The sequence below is a fragment of the Centroberyx gerrardi genome, chromosome 5 (genome assembly GCF_048128805.1).
Source record: "Centroberyx gerrardi isolate f3 chromosome 5, fCenGer3.hap1.cur.20231027, whole genome shotgun sequence".
NCBI classification, from domain to species: domain Eukaryota; kingdom Metazoa; phylum Chordata; class Actinopteri; order Beryciformes; family Berycidae; genus Centroberyx; species Centroberyx gerrardi.
The window spans coordinates 7834850-7860370 of record NC_136001.1 but is presented as its reverse complement, the minus strand read 5'-3'; the positions used below and the strand labels follow the sequence as shown (position 1 = coordinate 7860370).

Genomic DNA, 25521 nt, shown 5'->3' with positions numbered 1-25521 from the left:
TCCGTCATCACCCGTCGACTCTGTTGGTGACGCAGCGCACGGTCGCCGGCAAAGAAGTTTGAAAACAAACGTGAAACTTTTTTTCGTAACGTTTCATGTCAGCGGTTTTCCGTTTGCCTCTTTCTGGCAAACTGAGCGGAATTAGCGCGAACGAGGAGTTTAACTGAGAAGCAGAGGAAGCTAATACAGGTGAGAGAGTCTGTCAACTTGCTAGCCGAGCCCGTTTCTGTCAGACATGAGGCTGACTGTCAACACGCTTTTTCTGCCACACGTCACTGCACTACTAACCATTTAAGACCTTGTAATAACACTTATCTCTTGGGTAATGATGTGTGACATTAACCGTTCAAGGAAATGCAAGTGAACGAAAGAGGTAGCGACCTTTCCGACTCAACTTGAATGAGACGGGACGTTGCGCCATCGGTTGTGAATTGAGCCAAGTTAGCTAAATTGGCTAACTGTCAGCTCTCCGCCGCGTTAGCTAAGCTCACACACAGAGCAGACACTGTCCTTAGCGGCTAATACACTTTAGCTGTCATGGCCACCTGTTGGTGTAAAATCCCAGTGCCAGGGAGGGAGGGAAGTCACTTTCAAGCCGGAATGATGGTGTTGTGTTTGAAACGGTTTGCTCTGTAAAGTCTGTGTATCTTCAACTGTCAGTGAATAGACCCACACTCAGTCTCAAGCATGTGATTATTGGGGCGCAAAGTTATCAAACAAGGAAAATGATATTTTGATAAGAGAGTGTTGAAGAGAGAGACGTAGAAAAGTGAGGTATTTGCATCTCCATCGCTGTACCCTAGGAGCTTCTCTTCTCCTTTCTTCTTCTCTCCTCATTTCTTCTCCTCTCTTCTCTTCTCTCCTGCTTTCTTCTTTTCTTCTCTTCTCCTTTCTCCTCCTCTCTTCTCTCCTGCTTTCTTCTCTTCTCATCTCTTCTCCTTTCTTCTCTTCTCTCATTTATTTATTTCTTCTCTGCTCTTCTCTTCTCCTTTCTTCTTCTCCTCTTCTCTCCTCTCTTCTCTTCTCTTTTCTTCCTTTCCCCATCACTTCATAATGCTGTCCCTTGCTTCTCCACCTCTACCGCTGACTCTCATAATTTTATTTCCTCTTCTCGCTACACCTCTACTCTCACCTTCTTTCTCACATGATTGCCTACCTTTCCATATGCCGTTTTCATCGTGTGCTCATGATCCAGTCATTGAAACATACATGCATAGTAGGGGTGGGAGAATATATTTATATATATATTGAAATTCAATATATCGCAATACAAAAATGTGACAATACGTATCGTGGGGTAGAAAAATGAATGGTGATATTAGCTCCATTTTATTCTGCTGTAGTAATCACAGATGGAATGGCTGACCATCACAGTTTCACAAGCTCTCCATCCAAATTATATTATTGTCACTTTGTAATGACATTTTTAAATTGTTGTTTACATTCTAGCAAGCCAATACCAAAACTAGAAAGATTTGTGTCTCAGAAATAAACATAATTCTGCAGTCAGACTTTGTTATTACTGAACTTTTATTTATTACATTGTGTTGTTGTTGTATCGAAACGCGAACACCATATTGCGTATCGAATCATATTGTGTGTTAAGCGTATTGTCCCATCCCTAATGCATATCTCTGATATTAATTTGATCTGCCATTCTCTCTCTCCACTCTGCACCCCACTTCCACTTCCATTTATTTCTTCTCTTCTCTTCTCCCCTCTTCCCTTTCCTCTCCACTTAACTCTTCTCTTTCCTCGTCTCCTCTCTTTATCACTCCACTCTTCTCCTCCTCTCCTTCCAGGTACTGATGGCTTCCCCAGCTGCGTCTTCAGCGGCGGCGGAGGGTGTTTCGGTTCCCGTGGACGCCAAGGCGGAGCTTGCCGCCCTTCTGGACCAATGGGAACAGGCGCAGCAAGCCACCACAGAGGAGCTGGTCTCCATCCTCACCAAGTCAGTACTCATTTTTATTTTTTTAAGCTGTATTCTTATGGTATTTCTGTTTTTTGTTTTTTTTGGGTAATACACAGTGGAGAGTGACAGGAATCAGGGGGCTCCACACCAGACCTTCTGTCTCTCTGTCACTGAATAAACTGTGTATTTCTAGAGTAAACTGGGTATTTCTAGAGGAAGTGACAGTGTTTCCTCTCTCGCTTCTGCAGAATCTCTGAGCTGATTGAACGGGAGACAGAGGAGTATCACAAAGCAGACCCTGATCCGTTTGATGACCGCCATCCGGGTAATTATCCATTAAACAAAATCACACATTATTCTCATTACTGTTCATGCAACCATTCATTTGTTCTTCCGTTCTTTCTGTCTTTGTCTTCCTTTCTGACTTTGTCTTTCTGACTTCGTCTTTATCTGTATTTGCCTTTCTGTTTTTCTTTGTTTGTTTGTTTCTTTCTTTCTTTCTATGAATCTATGAATCCAAAAAATGCTTAAAAATCTCACAAGACTTGGTTCTGATCAGTTTATGTGCCTGATTTAGTAGCTGATGAGGTTGTTATAATTTTTTTTTAGTTTCTTCTACTACAAATACTCCAGTCAGGACAAAACGTTTTAGCTGAACCACGTGTTTATCTCACTAACTGGTTGTTGACTTGGTGACTCCTGTGTGTTTTCGCAGGGAGGGCCGACCCAGACTGCATGCTGGGACACATCCTGAAGATGCTTTTTAGGAACGATGACTTCACTAATGCGGTGAGGACTGCCGGGGTTTTCGTGTATCATAAACTGTGGTCTGCTTCATGCATGTCCATCGAAGTATAATGAAAGAGTTTCATTCCTCCTCTGACAGAGTGATAGCTGGCATGAAAGTGCCTTTAATGTCTTGTGTTGTATCCTCTCCAGCTGTTGAACAGCTATGTGATGACCAGCAGAGAGCTGAGCCTCAACATGGCAGCCAGTCGCCTGCTTCAGAACATCATGCCGGGCCTGGAGAGCGCGGTGGTCTTCCAAGAGAAGGTAGAACTTATTATAAAGATCAGTTATAGACTTATTGTAAAGATAACTCTTGCTTTATTAGATGGTAGACAGTGGACAGAGACAGAGAGAAAATATGGGAGAGATGGGCAGGTGATATGCAGCATAGGTGTTGGACTGGACTAGAAGCATTACTGGTATGGTCAAAAGAATAACAATACTGGAAAACTGATTTACAATACAGTGCCATTCATAACGATCATACTAAACCAATGCAGATAAATGATTAGGCTACAAATGTATAATAATAACTATTTGGTATAACAAATAGGCAAGTAATTGATTACCATAATGATGAGTAATTTAAAGAATTGCACATTGTTGCAGTTATATGGAATGCATTTTAACTTGCTGAGCCACCAGGACACCCAAGGTATTAACTGCCAAGCAAAAGTCCTAGACATCATTTGACTGAAACAATGAGATGATAATGATGTATGTATATTTTCCTGATTTTGAGTTTATTTGCATGTTGAAGTGGTTGAAAAGACAAATGTTTACTAAGACTTTACCCACCTTTTATTAAGTGAGCTGTGTGTTTTGTCTGACAGGAGGGTCTGGTGGAGAAGTTGTTCAGCTGGGCCCAGGAGGCGGAGCGACCGCTGTGTGTCTACGCCACCGGCCTATTGTCCAGAGCCATGAGCAACCAGGAAGTAGCCGCCAACTACCGGGAGGAGAACTCCCAACTGGTGGGTCGCACACACTAAGGACATACACATGTTTGTTTACATACACACATACAGGCATGCAAACTGAACACACACACTGACATGCCTTATTTCTGAATACCGCCAATAAGTGACACTTTACAATTTAGGTATTAGTGCTGTTGTAGTTCTCCCATTCATAATGTTGTAACCAAATCTGTTGTCTCAGGCTCTGCTGGTGTCTGCAGTGTTTTCACAATGAATACTTCTATATTTTGCTTTTAGAAAGCCAGAGTTAACAGAGAGGATGTCATTTCTCTTGTTGTGATTGCACTGGAGATCTAGCCAAACAGATTTTTTTTTCAGTGTTGGTCACAAAGTTGCAAATTCAGCATAGAGGAAGCATTTTCATATTGCTACCCTTAACTTCCTGTAGTGCTTCCTACACAGGCCAAGAAAATCTCTAAATGTATGGAAAAATATTGGTAACTTCTAGGTCTTGAAAAAATTCAAAATTGGGCAAAAATGTTTAGAAAAATATTGTTTAACTGTCCGGATATACATACCACTACACATTTTCTGTGGTTTTAGATCCCCATAATCCTCACATATTCTGATATTTGTTCCTACTAGTGCAGTGCCTGTTCGGAACGGGCCGATTGCTTGGCCTCCAGTATTGCTGCTTGCAGCTTTCTCGAGAACCGCTCATCCAAACAACTTCACACTTGACACTGCGCTTCCAGTCGCTTGCTTTGAGCCCCGCTGCTGCACAGAGCGCTGTTCGCTTGTTTATTCAAAGTTTATTAATATTGAACGTGTCCAATGTGACACTGCATGTCCTTGGGTCCCCAGCAATACACCCTCCAAGTGTGAAGTAGATCGGACGAACAGTTCTCGAGATATGCGAAGGACACACATACAGAGATTCCTTGCTTTATAGTATGATGAAGAATAATCTTCATCTATAGAATGATATGGCATAGTAGGGGCGAGATGACTCTCACCCTAAATCATACTGAACAGCAAACAAAATCTTCAAATCAAGAGTTTAAGGTCTAGAAAAAGTATTACATTTTGAAATAGAAGGAAGGAGTGTTGGAACCCTTTTCCTGCTTCTCATAACTTTCCCCTTATTCCTCCGAACCTCCAGGTGCCACTCATGATCCGGCGTCTGCGTGAGCTGCAATCCGAAGAGGCCAAAAGTCGCTGCAGTGCCACCAAGACCCCGAATCTACCTCACAACCCCGGGGAGGAAGGCACCCAAACCTCAAGCGGCGCGCCCACAACAGACCAGCAGGAGAAGTCCGAGGAGGAAGAAGCAGGAGACGAGGAAGAGAGGAAGGAAAGAGAGGGCAGCAGGCCGGCGTCGGAGGCCAGATCCAAAACTTCATTCCTGCTCGGTTTGGCCCAGAAAAACGGCGGCTGTAGCGGCATTGGTGCTTCAAGCTCGATCCGACTGCTTCCAAACCCTGTTTACCAAGCCAGCCCAGACTCCGCCCCCATGGAGACGGAGGGCCGGCAGGGAGGAGGAGGGAGGAGAAAGGTGGTAAAAGAAAACGGGAGGAAGGCTAAACAGAAACTCAACTTCACTTCCTCCGCCTGCGGAGAAGACGGGGCGGAGAGGAGCGACTCCGGAGGCCAATCAAGCAGTAGCACCTCCTGGTCTGAGATGAGCTCGATGGTGATTGGCTCCAACTACTGCCTGTCGCCGTTGAGCCCGACCATGGAGCAGAGGCTGATCCTGCAGTATCTGACGCCGCTGGGAGATTACCAGGAGGTGAGAATCCAACCAAACTATGCATGTTAAAGCCTCCCAAACACCTTTTCATCCCAGTCAGAACAGCAGAGAGATGCTCCATCTTCCTTTGTAGGATGAAAATGCAGTCATCTTCTCCATATTATATCAAATCCCCTCTCCTCTACTCACTTCAACAGCTCTCAAAAGGGAAAAAAATCATTCTACCTCCCTCCTTAACGCTTATTTTTATTTAGTTTCCTAGCCCTCCTCTCTTACATGACCGTTCTAGTATCTGAGGAATATCAAGGGTCTCATGGCTGTGACCTTAGCACTCAGTATTGGTTGCCTGTGAATTTGGTAATCTAGAAAATTCAGTTTATTCGACTGTTGCACTCATTTCAAGTTGCCCTGGATAAGAGCATCAGCTAAATACCTAAAACATAAATGTAAATGCACCAAAACTGTATTTTAGTGTTTTGTCTTTGTCGGCATTGCAAAGCTTTAAATTCTTACTATTTTGAGTGCAAGTGTGTCCAAAAAAGTCAACATAGACAATATGGTGACAGCCTTACAAAAATGTGGAACTGAGTTTTTGATTTTGTCCAACAACAATACCAAAATTTGTGGTTTGGATAGGAAACAACATGCAGGGGACAAGTGTGTACCGTTAAGTCTTACCGGTTTCCCAGACTCTTAGCCCCACCTTTCCATGTGTATCTATGGCAACAGTTTCAAACCTTTGTATGAATTCCCAGAACTCATTTCCCAGCAGGCATTTATTTTCCCTGCATAACACTTGCCAGTAATACCACAGTATTTTCACATGGCTTTGTGTTTTTGCACCTTGATCTGAGTATCGTATGTCTTTATTAGTCTAGTTGAGGACCAATAATGAGCCTGTTCGGGTTTCAACCTCACCTGCACACTCTTACCTTTTATACTGTCGTACCCATTGTTATTTTATGTAAATCTCTCATTATGTATAAATCAGTGCTACTCTCTCTTATCTCTCTCTCTGCTCTACCATGCAGTTGCTGGCAGTCTTCATGCAGCTGGACACCAATGCGTTGCTGATGAACTACATAGACCTCAGGCAGACCAACGATGTCCAGCTCACCTTTGAAGCCCTGCTGGTAATGCTGTCACTGTTCTCAAAAGCCACAAAAACATCCAAAGCTCATTTGGATAGAGGGAATGGCACAGTCATTCAAACAGTCAGTAAGTCATTTAGCCAGCCAGGCATCTGTTCAGCCAGCCAGCCAGCTTGCTAGTCAGTCATATAACCAGCTAGTCAGGCAGTCTTTTAGCCAGCCAGCTAGTCAGTCTGTCATTAAAGGAAAAATGCATCCTAAAACACTTAACCGTTGTTAAAAACCAGCTAATGGCTATTTACCTTGCATTTCTGGGCCCATTTTGTTGCTTGGTGGTCTACTTTTCTTTTTCCTGCGCATAACTTCAAGATATTTCCAGCACAGCTACAATAGAGTTTTATAGCAGAAAATGTTTCAGCTATCTAAATCTACGGTAAAAGTCAGGTTTTGGTGTCAGTCCCTCAGAATCAAAGAGCAAGTGCGTCTTTCTTCTTTCAAGATACCAATTTCTACACAGACAGCAGCCTCAATAGACCAGAAAGCAATGCAGCCAACAGGACATGTTGCGTTTTGAGTCAGGGGCGCGGCTGCGATCACGGACACGCCCCAATGTTCACAAATATGTTGGCTAGCTCACACGCCTTTGACTGAAAGCAACAAGCTCAGGCCCGAACATAGGAGATCACTAACTGAAGTAGAAGTAGAGGAGGCAGGTTGAGGGAAAGTGGGTACACCAAAACAGTAAATTACAACACTTTATCACAAATATAAAGAAAAAACATAGAAAGCAGTCATGAGTATCTGAAGGAGAATTTTTCCTTTAAGAGTCAGTCCGTTATTTAGCCAGGCAGTCATGTAGCTTGCTTGTCATCCAGCCATCCAGCCCCTCCTCACAGTAGAGAGTGTCTGTGTGTCAGGGATAAACCAAACCTCTGTGGGTGGGGCTCTGCTTGGCTCCATAGAGATTAAACCCAACACCTTTAGCTCAGCAGTGTCTCATCTTCTACATCATGAATCTGGTATGAAGAAAACAGACAAGTCCATCATGCTTAGCTAAAGTTGCAGGGACTGTAATCAGATTTGTGCTGTTAAAATGTTTATTAATGCAAGTAAAAACACTGGCACAAACAAGGCAAGGCAAATTGTTTGTATTTGTATAGCACATTTCATACACCAGGCAAATTCTATGTGCTTCACATACAGAATTTGTCTTGTGAAATGACATTAAAAAAGAAAGAAAGACAAAAATAGTAAAGTAAAGATAGTAATAAAAATTAGAAATGTTAAGTTTAAGCTTCTTTATTGTCATAAGCATAACAAAACAGCGAGAAGCAGATAATGCTAGCTATGAAATTCTTGAGCCTAGAGCTAGCCACAACAATGTAAACAAGTAAACAAAGTAAACAAATGCAGTACACTAGTGCAATATGGTTAAGTGACCATCAATAAGAAGTAATAGAAAATATAATGTGACAGAGTATAATAAAATAATGAAATACAATAAAATAAAAAGATGTATGATATGTACACTTATTATATTACATTATTAGATTATATTACTTAACTTATATGTTAACAAACTATACCCATGATTTTACTGCGTTCCAGCATAGGAACGACCCTCTCTGCCGATACGACTTATCAGTCGCTGTCTTGGAACATAGGAATGAGCCTCTATGGGTCATACTGACAGGAAGGACACCTCTATCCTTTAGACAGCCCAGCCTTTCAGTACCTACTTGCTCTGAACATCACCCTCCCTCTGTCTGCAGTACCTCGCCTCCCTGCTCCTCCATAAGAAGTTTGCGGCTGAGTTCATCGCTCAGGGAGGAGTCCAGAAACTGCTGGAGATCCCCAGGCCTTCTATGGCAGCCACTGGAGTTTCACTGTGCCTGTACTACCTGGCCTACAACCAGGACGCGATGGAGAGGGTAGGGCTAACACACACACATACACACACATATCTAACCAGTTATTTCTACTTATTGCATTCTAGTGTTCTAATTGTCTCTTGCGTTATCTTTAATACTGCCTCATTTGCTCTATTCCTTTTTTATGCTTTGCTTTTTTCTTTTCTGTATCTCATTATTTGCTACTACAACAACCCCAATTTCCCCACAGGGATCATTAATGTTTCAACTAATTTAATATGCACATACTCATACCACACATACAGTACATGCTCACTCAAACACACACACACACACCGACACTCACATGTATAAACGTATGACACGTATAAACACAGGTTGAACATGGTTTAAAGACTTTTTAAGAATGCAAAAGCACCGTATCTGCCACACAGCTGGCTGCCGATTACTGCAGAGACTAAACAGGGTGTGTGTGTGTGTGTGTGTGTGTGTGTGTGTGTGTTCATGCACACTCTTGTACTTCTATCGTTGTAAGAACCATATATATTGAGGTATCGTGATACACACTTCTGTTGTCTGAATTAATGAAAAAAAGCAAATACGGATTAAAATCTCACACAAAATGAGATCTGAAACAAATTAGTATATATTACATAATACAGTATATAATATTATTTGAAAATTTCTTGTGTATTACCATGCAGTTCAATACGATGAACATCAATTTGATTATTTAACGTGATTTTGCATGTAAAGGTTAACATTAGACAGATAGTGGTGAGTTTTAATGTTAGGGTTTAGGGAATGAATGTAGTCAATGGGAGGTCCTCATAAGGATAGAAGTACAAGTGTGTGTGTGTGTGTGTGTGTGTGTGTGTGTGTGTGTGTATGTATTGTCCTAAGCTTTAACTGTGTGTGTATGTAGTTGTAGCGTGCTATCAGGCATTTTGTCCTAAGCTTTAACTCTATGGTGTGTCTGTTTATACGTGTGTGTGTGTGTGTGTGTGTGTGTGTAGGTGTGCACGCTCCCGGACAGCGTGCTGTCAGACATGGTGTCCTACGCTCTATGGCTGCTGGAGTCGTCCCACGCCTCGGGCTGCTGCCACGCCACCATGTTCTTCTCCATCTCCTTCTCCTTCCGGGCCGTGCTGCAGCTGTTCGACCAGCAGGACGGCCTGCGCAGGCTCGTCAACTTGGTCAGTACGAAAGCCCTGACCTTGACGTTCTTAAAGATGCAACGTGAAATGAACTCCAGTTACCTTTACTTCCTGGAAATCGGTGTATCTTTACTGGTGACCTCATGCTGCACCAGTAGGCGTAAATATGAATTCCAACCAATAAAACCATCACAGATTTTTGATCAGTCCCGTCCCTTCGTCTCTCTTATCAAATAGAACTGGGGAGGGACTTAAAGTCTTAATTGGATGTCTTTGCATTCTGAAGAGTCTCCCTCTCTCCCTCCAGGTCAGCACCTTGGAGATCCTGAACACTGAGGATCAGGTTTCCATAATGAGCGATGACCAGGTCTTCTCCAGCCGACAGACAGCCAAACACACCTGCATGGCCCTGCGCAGGTACCCCTCTCTCTGTATAGCTCTTTCTCTCTCTCTCTCTCTCTCTCTCCCTCTCTCCCTCTCTTGCACTCACACTCACTCACTCACACACACTCACTTTCTCTTGCACTCTTTCTCTCTCCCCTCTTACCTTACATTCATAACGAAAGCAAAAGAAAATAATTTAGAGGTGCACAAATGCATGCAGATTCAGTGGAGGGAGGCGAACAGAGTGAGGTGGACGCAGCTTCGTTCTCGGTGGCTCGAGGTGAAATCTTTCAACTTAAGCAAGAAATTCGCCTGACGCAGTAAAGCAAAAGCCATTCAGTTTTGACCCAGGACTCTAACTAGGCACCTGTAAATTTTGGGGTATTTTTGACCAATAATACTGACCACTGACATCTGCACACAAAGTGTAGAAAAGCTGGATTCTTCAAAGACGACAGCGGTCATGCTGGCTGCCAAACCTGGTGCAGATTAAAATGCAAGCATGATAAAATAAATTACTTACTTTACTTAGTTTATTTATAGTGATAGAATAAAAAAAAAACTTGAAGCAGAGTTTCAAGTAATCTACACTGTCTCATCATTCCTCACTGGTAAACAAAGAAGTCAAGAAAGATGTCGAGCAAATCACTAATCCTTATGGCTGTCACTAAGTGGTGTCATCAAACGTGCTTGTATTTCATCAAGCCAACTTGTTTCCAGTGTGGTCCTTGATTATTGCTTTGACTCTGTGTCTCTGTTCAGGTACTTTGAGGCTCACCTGGCGGTGAAGACAGAACAGGTCAAACAGTCCCTGCAGAGATCAGAAGGGGGCGCCATTGTTCCCCAACAGCCGTATTACAAGGTCAGGCATGGGTGTTTTTTGTGGGGATACACTGGTTGATCATTGATGGGTGTGTGTGCATGTGTATTTATCATCGTCCCTCTGTACATTATCATTTTAAATAATAGTGTTCATCAATGTTATTGTGTACTCGATATAGATCAAGTCGTTGTGCTGTGTTCATTTTCATGGATTGTCACATCTGTTTTTTTTTTTTTTTTTTTTTTTTTTTATTCACTCGTTTTTATTACAAGAACATTTAAATTAGCAATGTTGCACTGACTGATGTACCAATTTTGTTTTTTAAAAAAGAAAGAAATTTCATTGTCTATCAGTCATTTGCATCAGCCAGTCTAAAAAGTTGCTTTTCAGCAGGTTTGTTTCCCTTTTGGAAGGAAAGAAAGAAAAGAATAAGAGAATTCAAACAATAAAAAAAGAAGAAGAAATCTAGAAATGGTGTGTGATGTCTCCTGGTATGAAAGCTCACATATGAGCTTGGGGGGAATAAGACAGTAAACATCTAGTTGATCATGGCACTTTGGACTTAAGAAGAGGGATTTTGTTTTAGCTTCACTGTGTGTGTGTGTGTGTGTGTGTGTGTGTGTGTGTGTGTGTGTGTGTGTGTGTGTGTGTGTGTGTGTGTGTGCTCCATATTTCCAGGCGTGTACGTACAGCAGAGAGCAAGTAGTGGAGATGATGGAGTTTCTTATTGAGTGTGGACCCCCTCAGCTCTACTGGGAACCAGTCGAGGTTTTCTACAAGCTGTCCTGTATCCCACTGATGCTGCAGCTCATATCTACAGCCTGCGACTGGAGGACTTACTACGGCAGGTAAAGCTGCACACACACACACACACACACACACACTCCCAGTGACTGCTGCAACTTATGTGTATCTATTGCCTTATTAGGGGGCTTAGTAAAGAAGGTAGTGTGATGCACAAACGGTGAACTGAAAAAATAAGATTTCGTCTACATCTTTGCCTTTCTCTGCTTTTTTTCTCTTCTCCTGTCTCCAGTAGTGATACGGTGTGGTGTGTTTATAATATCCAAAACGTATTAAGGCATACACAACATTGATGAATAACTACATCTTCCCTTTTCTTCCCTTTCTCTCTCCAGGAGTGACACAGTGCGTTATGCCCTGGACATCCTGGCCATTCTGACGGTGGTTCCTAAAGTCCAGTTGTTGCTGGCGGACACTGTCGAAGTTCTGGATGAAACCAGGTCACCTGTTTCCACCGTGGGTCAGTAGGGCTCTTGGGTTATCGTTTTCATTTCTGCTTAATTGGATAGTGTTAAGATTCAGCCTTCGGTAGCCTATCGTTCTGGATGTGTGTCTCTCTGTCTCTGCTCTAGGTATGAGTATCATCTTGGGTGTGGCAGAAGGAGAAGTGTTCGTCAACGACGCTGAAATCCAGAAGTCTGCACTGCAAGTAAGATGGCACAGCTAGATGGCTTGAGTCAGCAATTGAACATGGCATAAGCATAAACTACACTGAGCATAAACTGTATGACTGTGAAATTAGTTGTGATGCAAAAGCACGCCAAAAAAAGATTCACGTCTGGCTATTATAAACAGTATCTACACTTCTACAACTCCCAAATTAAACTCAGTAAAACTATGAAGCCATGGTTTTATTGAGTTTAAATTGGGGAGTTCTTAGGCTAAATTCTGTGTGAAAGTCCTTCTGGTAAACTGGTAAATAATGCTTGATAACCAATCACCAGAGAGAACTTTGTGAACTATAGACAGCAATAGAAATTGGCTCACAGGAACTATCAAATGTGGCACTGATGACTGTTATCAGTTCGTTCAATGATATGTTTAGACAAAACTCTCCGCTGGTTACCTTTATAAAAAAAAAAAGAAAAAAACATTTTAAGAGAAACACTGCATCAGTTTTTGCCTTGAGTGCCTGCTGTGTACGATTACATTAAAACCTTCCCTTACCCGTTCACAAATGATTCTCCCCTCCTTTGTTCCTCCTCCTGTCTTTCATGGTGTAATCCCCTTAAATACGTTTTAATAAATAAACCCAGCATCTTTCTCTCTAAGTGTGTGCTTTACCAACTTATGTAACACATAAAACTAAGTTTTTTTCACATTTTTCTTTCTTTCCCTCTTTCTTCCTTGTCTGCCAACTTCGACCCCATCCCAACCCCTGACCCTTCTCCCCTCCAGGTGATAACCAACTGTGTGTGCGCTCCGGACCAGAGCCTGAACACAGTGGGGGCATTTGTCACCCCCCTCAGGCCGTCCCTCCACCCCCAGCAGGCCCCCACCCCCCACAACAGGGTGCTGGCCCACATGTGGCAGATGGTGCAGAACAACAATGGTATCAAGGTGAGGGATAAAAGGGGAGGATGGTTTCATTGTATGTTTGATTTTAAGCATCGCAGAACAACAGTGGCATTTGGTGACTTCTTTGTTGCTAAGCGCTCATTGCTGTGGTGTTGCTGCACTGCACTTTCTGTAGGTGGCGCTCTTTTCTCTGTCTGTTCCATACTATCTTTGCCTCCTGTCTCCTCCAGGTGCTTCTGTCTCTGCTGTCGGTGAAGATGCCCATAACGGATGCAGACCTGATCCGTTCCCTGGCCTGCAAGGCTCTTGTTGGACTCTCCCGCTCCTCGGCGATCAGACAGATCATCAGCAAACTACCGCTGTTCACCAGCGGACACATTCAACAGGTGAGCCTGAGATTCTCTATCAAAAACAAGTGAAGGATTCTATAAGAAGATGCTATATATGACTGGGGAAGAGGAACTGAGAGCAACACCTGCAGTACTGAGAATAAAGATTTATTAGTAAAACCGACACGTTTCGGTATGTGGCCTTCGCAAACCCTCAAGTTCATCATTTAACATCTTAAAATATACATTATCCAATCTGAAATTGATTGTGTCAAACCAAACATTTAAATTACCGTCTTAACTATCCATCTTTACTATCCTTTGAAAAGTACCATAGGTAAAGCGTGTCTACATTGTATTGAGTGTCTCTTTTCATTCTCATTCACTTGACCTGTACACTGCATTAACTGCATTCATGTTGTCTTCTCTCATTCCCATATTTGATCCATTGAAAGATTCGTGCTTTTAGGAAACCAATAAATAAGGGATTTTACCCAAGCCACCAAACTGTTGAGATACAACCTCTTACTGTAGTCAAACCTACACTTTACTACCTTTAATGTATTCACATACTGTATATTTTTCCTTGGTTCTTCCTCAGCTAATGAAGGAGCCGGTGCTGCAGGACAAGCGCAGCGAGCACGTTCGTTTCTGCCGCTACGCCGCCGAACTCACCGAGAGAGTCTCCGGCAAGCCCCTCCTCATCGGCACCGACGTCTCACTGGCCCGCCTGCAAAGGGCCAACGTGGTCGCCCAATCGCGGATCACCTTCCCCGAGAAGGAGCTCCTCATGCTGATCAGAAACCACCTGGTAGCCAAAGGGCTCCACGACACGGCGAACACGCTTGTTAGAGAGGCGAATTTACCCCCGGGACCCTTCTGTCCCAACTCCTCTTCCTCCTGCGTCACCCCTACCTCCTCCTCCTCCTCGGTGATTCCCAGGACGCACCGGCTTGCCAGTGGGATTGCGGCTCGTATGGCCAGCCATGTTGGATCCTCTCCAGTGTCCACAGTCGCCGCCCCCTCCTCCTCCTCTTCCTCTATCCAACCCCGCCCCCCCTCTGTTCCTCACCCTTCGTCCTCCTCTTCCTCCACCCCCGCCCCCCCCCCTCCTCCTCCTCCTTCTGCACCTCTTGGACAAGGCTCTCCTCTGGTTGGCCGGATCTTGTTCTCGCGGGAACGCCTGCCGTCCGTCTGCAGCTCAGGGAAGAAACCTCGCGTGCTGAAACAGAAGTCTGACCACGGGGCTTTCATACAGGTCAGTGATTCCCTAATCTCTCTTTTTTTGTAGTTTTGTTTTTATTTATTTATTTATTTATTTGGGAAATTGTTTGAGGGGGGGGAAACAGAATATACCACAGACACAGGAATACTTTTTACTTCTCTTGAGCAAATCATTTGCTGCCTGTAATGTTATTAGCTGCTCTACATAACAATAACAACAATAACATTTTATATTCATATTTTATATTAGATCCTTGTAGCAGCTGATAATGAAATGACTGTCAGATAATTTAACAACTTGTAATATGTAATAAAGTAATAAAATATCCCTCTAAATTAGTCAAACAATAAATAAACACTGTCTAATTTTGCTGGATAATGCAGTAACATCTTCAAATTATTTAGATGGATAGATATTGTAATTAGTATAACCTTTTTAAATATTACCATATCAATCTGATGATGTTATTACATTATCTGCCAATTCATTATATTACAACTTTTTATTTAATTTTTGACCCATTTAGAGAGACATTTTATGACATTTTACTATTTCTTACACTATACAGTAGGGCTGAAAGATATTGACAAAAAATCAAATTGCGATTATTTGACAGAATATGGCAATTGCGAATTAAACTGTGATTATATCATCACAAGATTTTCTTGTCATACATTTTTTTTAACTTTAAAATTCTCCTGATCAGACTCCAGCCATGAAGAAGCCTCTGGAGCGCCACCTGCCTTCCCCCCCGGCCCTCGACAGCATCATCACCGAGTACCTGAGGGAGCAACACGCTCGCTGCCCCAACCCCGTCACCACCTGCCCCCCCTTCTCCCTCTTCACCCCCCACCGCTGCCCCGAGCCCAAGCAAAGACGGCAGGCGTCGCCCAACTTTACCGCCCGCCTGGGGAGTAGGGTGCTGTATCCGAAATACGGAGGCGTGGACAGAGGGTGTCTGGATAGGCATCTAATATTTAGCAGGTAATGAACATAGACACTCTCGCTCATGCATGCACACACACACACTTCTACAAGTATGTGCCTTTTAAATTCTTCCTGCTGGTGTCTGCACACTGTCAGCACAGTTGGAGATATCAGGCTCGTTTTCCTCCCGTCAGAAGAAGCCATTTGCTGCCATTAATTTTTGTGCAGCATGAAAAACAACTTCCACAGAGCGAGAGAATCCGTCACAGTCAAAGTTTGTTTTACTGTTATTTCATTGTGTCCAAGTTGAGTGATTTCACATTAGTGCCCTATTACAGTACACTGTGCTTACTGTTAATCACCTGACACCCACAGGAAGAAATGGAAGTCTCCGCCAGGGAATAATTCCTCAAAACATGTCACTTTAGAAACTTTATTGTCACATCCTTGTCTTTTTATATGTTAGCCGGGACAGCAGTTAATTACAAACTATATTTGATACTGTATAGTTTGTATTTTACAACGATAAACGAGTAAAAACAATCGTAAAAAAATCAAATTACATGCAGAATGCATTGCAAAATGATGAAAAAGTAAACATTGACAAGTAAATGGGCTATGACTCTAAATGACACCGGTATTCTCTCTCTCTCTCTCTCTCTCTCTCTCTCTCTCTCTCCCTCTCTCCCTCTCTCCCTCTCTCTCCCACTCTTCAGGTTTCGTCCCATGTCGGTCTTCCACGAGGGCGACGGAGACGAGAGTGGTTTCACCTGTTGTGCCTTCTCAGCCCGGGAGCGTTTCCTGATGCTGGGAACCTGCACCGGTCACCTCAAACTCTACAACGTCTTCTCCGGCGAGGAGGAGGCCAACTACACCTGCCACACATCAGCCATCACACACCTCGAACCCTCTAGAGTAGGTCTGCACTTTAAAAACACCCCACACCATGTCGGACCATGTGATTTGTTTGGTTGGTAGGAAAGCAAATGTTCTAACTTGTCCACAAAGATGCCACTTCCAAGAATCATAATGATCAGAATAGCAGATGGAGAATAATTGAAAACTGAAGGCTGAAGGACTCCATTTATTTTCAACCACTGTAGAGTTCATGCTGTGAAAGATATGAGCACGAATGGGCTTTGTGCTCATTAACTTGGTTTCATACCACAACAAGAAAACAATCTGTCAAAACCTGCATGCAGTTGCTGAAAATGGTTTTGAATGGTCATTTTAATAGATTTTTTTATTGATAACTCACTTGAAACGCATAAATCCTATTTATTATTTGAATTGTTTCTTTGTTTTGTAGTTGTTGTTTGTTTTATTTTAGCTGAGAACACAGTACGTGACTTTTAGGCCGACTTTAAGACTTTAATCTCTTGCCTACGGATCCACAGGGGACTGTCAAGATAATTTCAAACATGTTTGATTTTTTTCAACTTGAATTTGGGCAAGTCTTGATGTGCTGTAGCATGAGCTGGTCAGCAGCTCAAATCTGAACGGAGGCTGGTATTGGCCATTGAGAGATGAGTGTAAAAGAAGTTAAAACAATACAGAAAGTGTGGAAAGAAAATGCTCAACCTCCATGTTTGTTTTGGTTCTGTGTTTGAGTGTTGTGAGAGTGGGGTTTTCGCAAGATTGGGGGGTCGCAGTGTGTTAAAACTCAGATAGTGTGTGATCCCCAAATCCGGCTTTGTCAAGTGTGTGCACCTGTATGATGAAAGACAAAAAAAAATCGTCGTTAAGCGTGTGATGTCCAGTCTTTTCACAGTCTGTTCATTTGTGTAGTGCGTCCCCAGACTTAGATGACTAAATCTGAAAGGTGATGGGTAACAGTCCCCTGCCAATGTTTGTCTTCACTTTCAATGAAGGTTTTATGAAATTGTATATTATCATTTTAAGTGGAAAAATGCATACTAAGCGTGTGTGTGTGTGTGTGTGTGTGTCAGGATGGGAAATTGTTGCTGACCTCAGCTTCTTGGAGTGTCCCCCTGTCTGCTCTGTGGAATATGGATGGTGTCTTCAGCATGAAGTAAGATACACACACACACACACACAAACACAAACACTTGCATGCATGCTTTACACACACACAAGAGGAAACACTTCATTCACAACACACACACACACGCCTGTGTAAATGGACACACGTGGACATAGACACACATTTCAAAAACACACACACACACACACACATTGCACAAACAGCCCCTTGCAAACATGTAGGGACAGACATAGTCACTTCACACACACAACCATGTTTCACCTACACACCTCCATTATTTACTTACACACACTCTCACATGCAACTATACACACACACACACACACACACACACACACACACACACACACACACACACACACACACACACACACACACACACACACACAGATGTATCCTGCTCTGTCCTTCATGTTTCTAATTAAGTTCCTTTCTATTCCGGGCACTCATTTGTAGATTAGCACTATTTGGCACACACACACACTCACAGTTTTATACACTATGTTACAGCCCTTTGTATGTTGTCATGGTTTATAAAGCCTGTTTTTTTTTCATGTTGCTGAAGTGATTCCTCTGTATCCCAGAAATTCGTTTGTAGATGATCACTACGTTGAGTTCAGTAAACTCTCTCAGGACAGAGTCATCGGCACCAAGGACCAAGTCGCCCATGTAGGTTACCCAGCCTCTTCTCTTTGTTCTCTCATTAACACAACTCACCACCACTGAATGTCCCCTTCACCCCTTCCAGGTTCACTCAGTCATATTTCACTCTTCCTCACCATCACTCTTCCGTCTTAGTTACCAGAGCACAATCTCTTTCTCTCTCTCTGTCTTTCTTTTCCTCTCAACCTCCTTTTCTTTTCCTTTCCCTCATCTCTTTCCCTTATTTCTCCTATTCTATTTCTGTCTCTCTTCACTCTTCTCTCTCTCTCTCTCTCTCTCTCTCTCTCTCTCTCTCTCTCTCTCTCTCTCTCTCTCTCTCTCTCTCTCTCTCTCTCTCTCTCTCTCTCTATCTACCTATCTATCTATCTCTCTATCTCTATCTATCTACCTATCTATCTATCTCTCTCTCTCTCACACACGTTTCTCCTTTTATAATCTATTACATGCAGGCTGATCAGAAAACACTGATTTAAAACGCCCCTTCCCTGATCAGCAACTCCACAAGAAACTGTCCATTCAACATTTTTATTCCTCTTTTCTTTTTCTTTTTTTCATCTCCCTCCTCTCCCCCCTCTGCTTCAGATCTACGACATCCAGACGGGTCAGAAGACTCTGACGCTGAACGACCCCGCCCTCGCCAACAACTACAAGAGGAACTGCGCCACCTTCAACCCCACAGACGACCTGGTGCTGAACGACGGGGTGATGTGGGACGTACGGGCGTCGCGGGCCATCCACAAGTTCGACAAGTTCAACATGAACATCAGCGGGGTTTTCCATCCCAACGGCCTGGAGGTCATCATCAACACTGAGATCGTATCCTTTTTAAACTCACCGCTTTTTATTATTATTTTATTATATAATTATTTCCCCATGATCCAAAAAGACACAAACAATTTTGTATTTTACTTGGCCATGTTGATCTTTCCATCTTCAGCTAAAAGGCAGTAACTGCATTAAGACCAAGACATCTTCTGTCCTTACACCTCTTCTTGGTGCAGAAGTGGATATTATATTTTGTTTAGTAGCACCTAGGTGTCTAATTTTTGTTAAAATGAAATCTAAGCTTTAGTCATGATGTTTGACCTTGTGAAAAATGCAAGTTTTGTAATTTGTAATGTTTGCACACTGGAGGAAAATTCATCCAAATTTGGTGTTAACGATGGATTGAGGAAGCTCCAAAAATCTTAGTTTCTATCTACAGGTCTAACTCTTCCAGAAAATATGTAATTTTCTGTGTTTGGATAATATATTTTTACTCGCTTTGCAATGTTAACAGGCATAAAGAGACAGTTAGCTGTACCCAGCAGATACCCCATGTGCTTCTGTAGTGTTTAGTGTTGTGTTGTAGCTGTGAGCCTTAACAGTAGTGTCAGTGGGACCTGAGGACCTTCCACCTCCTGCACACTGTCCCCGCCCTGGACCAGTGCAGGGTCGTCTTCAACAGCAACGCCACCATCATGTATGGAGGTACGGTGTGTTTGTGTGCTTTGTCCCTAAACTGGACCACTGTAGAGGGAGTGGTCCTCTAAAGTAAACACAGTGCTGTGAGTGTGTGTGTGTGTGTGTGTATGTGAGAGAGAGGATGAGTGTGAACACAAAATCCTGTTTACAATGTTTCCGTACAGAACATGTGTGTCTCATATACGTTACTGACTCAGGTAATCACTGACTGGCATTATTGTAATTTACTAAATAGGGATGGGACGATATATTGAAATTCAATATAGCGCAATACAAAAATGTGACAATGCGTATCGTGGGGCAGAAAAATGATTTGCGATATTAGCTCCATTTTATTCTGCTGTAGTAATCACAGATGAGACGTTTGACCATCACAGTTTCACAAGCTCTCCATCCAAATTATATGAACTTTGTAATGACATTTGTAAATTGTTGTTTACGTTCTATCAAGCCAATGCCATCGCTAGAAAGATTTGTGGCTCGGAAATAAACGTAATTCTGCACAGTCAGACTTTGTTGTCATTAAACTTTTATTTATTACATTGTATTGTAGTTGTATCAAATCGTGAACCACATATCACATATCGAATTGTATCGTGAGATAAGCAGATCGGCCCATCCCTAGTACTAAATTATAGCCCAATGTGTTATGTTACATTACGCTTTTTCTCCCACACACACACACGGATAGCAATGCTCCAGGCTGATGAGGAAGACGATGCCATGGACCAGCAGATGAAGAGTCCCTTCGGCTCGTCCTTCAGAACCTTCGATGCCACCGACTACAAGCCCATTGGTAGGCTGCACTTCCTGTTTACTGCAGACTGAAAGCCCATTGGTCAGCTACATATTGTTTTTATAGCACCCTGCAATGCCATTGGTTGCCTACACTTCCTGTTTATATTTTAGTAAATGGTCATTGGTGGAGCATATTTTGTGGCGATATCGCACCACAAGTCCACTGGTCAGCTGCAGTTCTACTTTGTATCACACTATGAGTCAGTTAGCAGGCTTTGAATTTGTTTCCCCTCATACAAAAACATCTTTATCTCGAACTATGAATTTCTGATGTACCTTATGAGTCATTTATGAAGTACTTCTGAGACCCAGTAAGTCAGCTGTACTTCCTCAACACACTGTCATCTTACCAAAGCAAAGTATATACTGTATGAGTTAACTGCAAGCCACTGTTGTTGTTGTCTTTCCCCTGGCAATATGCACCAGTGGAGCTTAGGTCTGCTAATTCCCATTGAGCCTTGGCTGTAGGTTATAACTCCAACCATTGTATTTTGTTTTCCAGCCACTGTGGATGTGAAGAGGAACATCTTTGACCTGTGTACTGACACCAGAGACTGCTACCTGGCTGTCATTGAGGTACCAAGCTTGATCTCCAGCCTCCATCTCTCCAGTGTTGTTTGTTAGCTTGGAAAGAGTTTGAGAAGTTAGTATGTGTGTGTGTGGAAGCTTTGCAGGTGCGTCACAAATTAGGCTTGGGCGATATCCAAAATTTTATATCGCAATATACAATATTATCACTGTTCGTGGAGGGGGTTTGTTTGTTTGTTTGTTTCGGGTTTTTTTTTATTTTTTTTTATTTTTTTTATTTATATTTGTATTTCTTTTTGGTATTTTATTTTATTTCTTCTAAATTGCATCAAATTTCTGACCTATTAATAATAATAATTATTATTATTATCAGTCTAGAAATTTGATCTTACTATTAATGCATTGGAGGAAACAGTGGCCATTTGGGGGGATATTTGATATTGCAGAAAATATTACGATATACACAAAATATCAGCCCAAGCCTATCACAAATCTTCTAGCAACCACGAGAGAAGAGAATTTCTGTAAAGTATCACTAAAATATACTGTATATTTAGTGACTGGTTGTGTCTTTGTGTGTCTTTCCTCTGTAGAACCAGGACACGGTGAGCTTGGACACAGTGTGTCGCCTGTACGAGGTCGGACGACAGAAACTGGCCGAGGAGGGAGACGACGATGATCAGGTGAGGAACACACACACGACTGTAGATGGTGTTAGTTTGTGCACATTGGTGAGTGTGTTTTTTTGTTGTGTGGCTGACATGTCTCTCTTAGATTAGGAAGATTCTTACAACTTTCATAAAGGTGTGTGTGTGTGTGTCTTTAATTTGTCAGTTTGTCATGTTTCACTTTGAGGATGAAGAATCGATTTTATGTTTGTGTGTATGTCTGTATGTCTGTGTGTGTGTGTGTGTGTGTGTATATGATTTTTATTGTCTGTGATATACTGTGTGTGTGTGTGTGTGTGTGTATATATATATATATATATATATATATATATATAGGGCTGCACAATTAATACCGTATAATATATAATTGTATATCATGATTTTAGAGCTAATAAGAGATAATTGTAGAGCTTTGGCATATTGCCAATCTTGAAACATTTAAATTAACTTAGAATGCATGCAGTAGTTAAAATTTTCAAGATGCTAATTTAAGATGCAAAAATAGCAGTGAAGTTTTGTTCCTCAAATCGCAATTACTAAAATTGAAAACAATCGTGATCAATATTTAGCAAAATAATGGAGATTATCATTGTAACCATAATCATGCAGCTTTTGTGATACATGAGGGATAATGATGACTCCGATTCTGACAGCAACATTAAAGATCATGATGATGATGACAATACTAATGAGTTGTAACCCATGTTATGCTTCTCCAGGATGAAGACCAGGATGATGAAGACTCGTCAGACTCTGACGACGAGGACGACGATGATGACGATGACGATTTGGACACAGACCCCCTCATCGTCGAGCTGGCCAACGACAACCCAGACATCGCAGACGGACCCGACTCTCCCTCAGATGACGAGGTACGCCACTTCACAAACAGAACCGTGGAGCTTCAGCCGGTTTCACCGTCTCCGGTCCGGTCTGCAGAGCATTTTTCTGACATCATGGACTTGGTCTCGGTCTCGTGCCAGTTTTGACGCTGAATTTTTCCCGCCTATCTAAAAAAATTCAAAGATACGTTTTTCTCCTCCTGGTCCACCTTTGTTTATTTTCTCCCCAGCCATTCAAGGAATTACACCTGTATGTAATAGGGTTGTAAATGATTGAGTGAATCGATGATCGATTAATTGCCGTTAAGAATTTGATTGAACATGCCTATCAGTTAAACGATCAAACTGAACAATGTGTGGTCTTCTCTTAAACTGCATCAGCGGGAGTTTTTAGTGAAATCATTATTTTACATTGAACACAAGGGGGCGCAAAGTAACTGTGATGAAACAGACCAGGCTTGCACCGGTCTACAGCCTGGCACAGAACAAGACGGACAGGCTGCAGATTTTGAAAAAATAAGTGGGTAAAACGCAGTCCAGTGTGCGACCATTTCACCTTAAAGAGGACAATGTTCACTGCAAGCATCGCGATACAGTGTTGAAATACAAACTATGATATACCATCTAAAAAGCCGACATCCATATACAATGCCTTTTTCCGCATTTCCCATGCCTTCTCTATATAATCAACAACTAAAAATGTTTCATTTTCAAAAAACCAAGTACATTTTTCAGGATCTTCCACAGCCAAAAACTCAATATCCCCTTTTATCTTACTGAACAGAGCCTTTATCTGTGTATAATAAAAAGGACAATACAACATAAAATTAATTTCATCCTCAGTAACATTTAAATCACACATATGACAGAGTCATGTGTTTCTGCTGTGAAAGGATGACCACTAAAGTTTTTCAACCTCTTCCTCCCAGGTCGCTCGTCTCCTTGGCAGCAACAGTGACGACGACGACGACGACGATGATGATGATGACAACAGTGACGATTCATTGAGAAGTGACGGTTCATACAGAAGTGAACTCAGCATCAGCAACTGTGAGTAACTGTTTGTTTTAGAGGTTTTATTTTTTATTCTAAACATATTCAGCAAATTAGTTGGCTCACTTGTGTGTATGTGTACTTATGTATATACTCACTTATGTTTGACTTGGATTTTACTTGTGAACCATCTTACCTCAGAATGTGTGTTTTACTTAAAAGACCTTTTACAGCAAAATGCATATATAACTCATGTTTAGCTGTCCCATACTGTCAGTCCTTATATTTAGGTTAGACAATACATCTGAAAGTGAAAAGTAGCTTCAATCCAATAAATCAGTATGTAAACAAACAAAGCAAGCGGTGGGGAGACAGTTTTTCACCAGAAGTCTCCATACTGTACTCATAGTTATGGCGCTATTCACAGCTCGCTTCTTTCTTCCTGTTGTAAACAATGGGGAAAAGATGCAAACGTACTGGAAACAAAACAAAACCCAGCGGTGAACACCTGAACTAAGGCTTGGCACACTGTGTTGATCACATTTTCTAATCGGAAGATCTTAGGAATAAAGTTTGTTCCGTCTATATCGGTTGTACCCAAATAAATGAAAGCTACCTTGCTACAGTAGACTGTATAATCAGTGATGATTTCTATACAATAAGAGAGAGGATATCACCAGAAGACAGATTTTAAAGACTGTTTTTAAGTGGGTAACTTGAAAGTACTCTGAATTACTGTTAATAATGACTTAGTAAAGTATGAATGAAGTAAAGTAACTCGTTAGTTTCAAAACTAACTTTCCCAAACACTGATTACAGCTGGACCTAGTCTCTCACTATATCGCAGACACTTTATCTACGTTAAGACAGTGTGGGAAAACAAAATATTACAGGTGGCAAGAATGCATGCAAAGTAAATGAAAGGAGGAGAACTGATCGACTTACATTTGTGTGCCTTGGGGTGTGTGTGTGTGTGTGTGTGTGTTTACATGCTGCAGTCTTCATAGAACCCTCAGATGAAGAGGCTGAATTTATTCGGTCCCTCCGCGACCGCGACTGAGACCCTGAGAGGAGCAACACTTCTGCAGCGCCCCCTACCTGCCAGGGGGAGAACTTCAACAAGGACTTCTGTTCTCTGAAACCCTCAGTTCTTATTTAACCAGGCAAGTTAATGGCCTGGGGGGATTAATGGGGGGAAAACAAATCTCTATAAAGTATTCTAAATCTTGGACGGAAGATCTTTGTTTTGGTTTGTTTTTTTCAAAGATGGAGGAACTGTGACAAAAACACTGACTTTTCACTCGACCTGGCTTCCTGCCTCTTGTTTCACTAACATGGAGAAAGCGTGAGTGTAAGTTATGAATGAAGTATTTATGATGTTTTACCTGCCTCTCTGTCTATGCTGGAAGAACATTTCAATGTAGCTACGCTGGAAATAAGACTTTGTTTTGTTTGTTAACTAGGTTTTTTTTCAGTATTGAGGTCACATTAGCATCCATTGACCACGATTTACCAAGCTAATCCTAAGGAACCCAAACTTAGGACTTAAGTATCATTCATGGTCAGTATTTTCCCATTTTCCCCATGGAGATAATTTAATATTCAGAATACTGAGTGGCATAAAGTGAAATGAAATTCACAAAACCATGTACCTCATTTTCACATGAATGGTGGGATCACAGTGGCCCGTTTACCTTTACCCGTGACCCATTTTACAGCAGTAAAACTTTGAACACCAATACACTATGTAATAATTAAAATAAAATAATTTATTGACCCCTAGTATGTAATGTAACCATTTTAAAGCTCTGAACAAATAGAAAAAGAAAAACGATCTCCCCTGCAGTGTGCCTGTTTTTGCAATTTTTCACTGGACGTTTCGAATGTAGCCTCCTCTTTCTCTAGCAAATAATAGAAACACACACATCTTTCTCGACCAAATAATAGAAACACACGCATCTTTCTCGACCAAATAATAGAAACACACGCATCTTTCTCTACCAAATAATAGAAACACACGCATCTTTCTCTACCAAATAATAGAAACAAACACCTGTTTCTCT

General features: G+C 42.0%; 2 protein-coding genes across 2 annotated transcripts in view; one reads left to right on the top strand and one right to left on the bottom strand.

The window, feature by feature from the left end:
* Window positions 1-25521, bottom strand: part of dynlrb1 (dynein, light chain, roadblock-type 1) — a 242234-nt gene that overhangs the window by 188478 nt on the left and 28235 nt on the right. The gene's annotated exons all lie outside the window — the stretch shown is intronic.
* Window positions 59-24902, top strand: LOC139920068 (DDB1- and CUL4-associated factor 1-like). The gene is made up of 30 exons (XM_071909973.2): window positions 59-189; window positions 1803-1951; window positions 2161-2237; window positions 2628-2701; window positions 2852-2965; window positions 3535-3672; window positions 4781-5407; window positions 6400-6501; window positions 8232-8390; window positions 9347-9526; window positions 9795-9904; window positions 10634-10733; window positions 11373-11542; window positions 11834-11958; window positions 12071-12147; window positions 12897-13058; window positions 13247-13402; window positions 13947-14603; window positions 15277-15554; window positions 16214-16412; window positions 17447-17529; window positions 18087-18171; window positions 18748-18981; window positions 19542-19635; window positions 20321-20425; window positions 20930-21003; window positions 21549-21638; window positions 22343-22495; window positions 23395-23515; window positions 24457-24902. Exons 2-30 carry the CDS (start codon window positions 1809-1811, stop codon window positions 24516-24518), a joined length of 4749 nt encoding a protein of 1582 aa, XP_071766074.2. The 5' UTR covers window positions 59-189; window positions 1803-1808; the 3' UTR covers window positions 24519-24902.